Source organism: Pseudoliparis swirei, unplaced genomic scaffold (genome assembly GCF_029220125.1).
Source record: "Pseudoliparis swirei isolate HS2019 ecotype Mariana Trench unplaced genomic scaffold, NWPU_hadal_v1 hadal_29, whole genome shotgun sequence".
Lineage (NCBI taxonomy): Eukaryota > Metazoa > Chordata > Actinopteri > Perciformes > Liparidae > Pseudoliparis > Pseudoliparis swirei.
The window spans coordinates 393269-396253 of NW_026613265.1; the positions used below are offsets into that span (position 1 = coordinate 393269).

Consider the following 2985-nt stretch of genomic DNA (forward strand, 5'->3'; position numbering starts at 1 on the left):
CGTCTGGCGCCACAGAGCTCCGTGCGCGCGCGCCGGGACCGAGCAAAACAAAGTCACTTGTCAATCTGTCCCGTGTCCGGGCGGTGAGGTTTCAGCTTTGCAGCGGTGTCCCGCCGTCCCTTTCATCACGGCCCAGTTCATGAAAACCCACACAGTCAGTTTGCCTCAGCAGCTGCTAGAGGAAGACTAGAGGCCTTTAGATGTATCATGGTGGAGTTAATGGTTGACAAACAAGAGAAAAATGCTCTGTTTAAGCCTCCTGTTACCTTTACATTTACTAACATATTTTACCCTCGGGGTCAATTTGACCCCAGCAATTAAAACCTCCAGAAAATTATTAGAATTAATATTGCTTCCCAAGTTTAAGTGTGAGGTACTTTATGTTTGTTTGTTGACTACCTAAATAGCCCTTTAAATAAATAAAAAAGTTGATATTTCTGATATGTTTGACACAGTGAAAAACAGCCTGGGGTCAAATTGACCCCAAAGAACACCGACATTAAACATTGAATGGGGTCAAATTGACCCTAAGGTAGCAGGAGGTTAAACATTCTGTTTAGGATGAAGATGTATTAATGTTCCATATGGAAGAAAACTGCTAAATAACTGCTGAGTTGCAGCACCATTGTATAGAAGAATGTATAGATGTATATATCCGTCTTTTGTCATAAATCTCTATGTTCTCACAAAATATACCGAGAATATCGGTAATATGTGATTAATCATGATTAATCCACAAAAACCTGTGATTAACCCGATTAAATTTTTATTCGTTTCACAGCCCTAATATATATCCTTACTCTATCTCTAAGGCTCCGAGAGAGGAACCTCTCTGGAGTTGGTCAGATCCGGTTCAGAGACTCTGACTTGTGGTGCGTTTCCCCTCCTGACCTGTATGTGTCGCTGTTCCACCGACCGGAAGCAGAGCGCGTCACGTGCACGCTACGTCATCAGCGCTCCCCCGCTCTTTCTTCCGCGTGTTCAGCAGAACGTCGCAGCTCTTTTCTTGTTGTTGGCCTCACAGAAACATCGCAGAGGAACATGGCTGCAGTCGGGCTGCAGAGGAAGAGGCTCCTTCGGGACGAGGACATGACCAAGGTGGAGTTTGAGACCAGCGAGGAGGTGGACGTCACCCCCACCTTCGACACGATGGGCCTGCGGGAGGACCTGCTGCGCGGCATCTACGCTTACGGTAAACCGGGGATCTCCGCGGCCTCCTGGAGGAGGGGGGTAGCTTAGGATGCTAAAGCTAACTGTTTATCTCCGCGATGTTTAGACTAGTTCAATCAGGATATAAGTTAATTATACTGTTCCTCATCATAGTTTATCGAAGCTCCAGATGTATAATGTAATTTACTTTACACCATTTGCTGTTTTTTGATGAAGCTGTTCCTCCGTTAGCATTAGCTTCAGCTAGCGGGAGCTCGAGTCCGGATGAGTGTCGTGAACAGAGAGCTCCCGGTGTGTGCTGGTCGGAGAGCTGCTGTCCTGGGTCCACAGGGCCCACCTGGACCCCTGGTGCCAAACCACTCATTAGTATTAGGTCTCTGTTAAGCTGAAGCTTTCATGTTTTGTGTTCCAGGTTTTGAGAAGCCGTCAGCGATCCAGCAGAGAGCCATTAAGCAGATCATCAAAGGCCGTGACGTCATCGCCCAGTAAGACCTGCACCGTAGGGTCCTGAGGGTCCACAGGTACCCCAGGGTTTACCAATGTTGTGCAGGTGTTCTAACGGCTGCTCTCTGTTCAGGTCTCAGTCTGGAACTGGGAAGACGGCCACCTTCTGCGTGTCGGTGCTGCAGTGTCTGGACATCCAGGTCAGGGGTCAGGGTGCCCTCCGCTTCCCTGGAGATACATTTATACATGTGTATTCATAATCTGTATTGTTGCTGCAGGTGAGGGAAACCCAGGCTCTGATCCTTGCTCCAACCAGAGAGCTGGCCGGACAGATCCAGAAGGTAGCCCCTCCCACATCACAGTCGACCAATCGTCTGCGAGCGTGGGTGTCCTGGCCTCTGATGGTCTTTGTCTCTGGTGTGTTCAGGTGCTGCTGGCTCTGGGGGACTACATGAACGTCCAGTGTCACTCCTGCATCGGCGGGACCAACGTGGGCGAGGACATCAGGAAGCTGGACTACGGTCAGCACGTGGTCTCAGGGACCCCGGGGCGCGTGTTTGGTGAGGTTCATTGAAGACCTGCTGCTCTCTGCCTCCATTAAGCATGCCGAGTCCCTATTTATTCACATATCTAAATCCGGAGTATACTTCATATTTACTTTATGAACCCTGAAGCCACATGGGGGTCCTCGGCGGCTGCTGGCGCCAGATGACCATCAGCCACGGTGGTCGTCTTGAGTTGAGGGAAGCTCAACATCCCATAATGCTGCTGGGTGTATTATGCAGTTCAGTGTCAATATACCATTCAATAGGAACACATATTATAATTAGGGCTGTGAAACGAATACGAATTTTAATCGGGTTAATCACAGGTTTTTGTGGATTAATCATGATTAATCACATATTACCGATATTCTCGGTATATTTTGTGAGAACATAGAGATTTATGACAAAAGACGGATATATACATTTATACATTCTTCTATACAATGGTGCTGCAACTCAGCAGTTATTTAGGATCTTTGTTCCAGATGGCACATTAAAACATCATCATCCTAAACAGAATGTTTAACCCTCCTGTTACCTTTCGGGTCAATTTGACCCCATTCAATGTTTAATGTCGGTGTTCTTTGGGGTCAATTTGACCCCAGGCTGTTTTTCACTGTGTCAAACATATCAGAAATATCAACTTTTTTATTTATTTAAAGGGCTATTTAGGTAGTCAACAAACAAACATAGACTACCTCACACTTAAGCTTGGTAACCAATAGTAATTCTAATAACTTTCTGAGGTTTTAATTGCTGGGGTCAAATTGACCCGAGGGTAAAATATGTTAGTAAATGTAAAGGTAACAGGAGGGTTAAACAGAGC

At 46.6% G+C, this 2985-nt stretch overlaps 1 protein-coding gene across 1 annotated transcript; it reads left to right on the forward strand.

Annotated features, from left to right (window-relative positions):
• The first annotated feature begins 942 nt into the window (after positions 1–942).
• Positions 943–2592, forward strand: LOC130191242 (eukaryotic initiation factor 4A-III-like). Its single transcript, XM_056410906.1, has 5 exons — positions 943–1192; positions 1583–1655; positions 1748–1814; positions 1893–1955; positions 2042–2592. The coding sequence occupies exons 1-5, from the start codon at positions 1042–1044 to the stop codon at positions 2186–2188; spliced, it is 501 nt and encodes a 166-aa protein (XP_056266881.1). The 5' UTR covers positions 943–1041; the 3' UTR covers positions 2189–2592.
• The last annotated feature ends 393 nt before the right edge of the window (positions 2593–2985 follow it).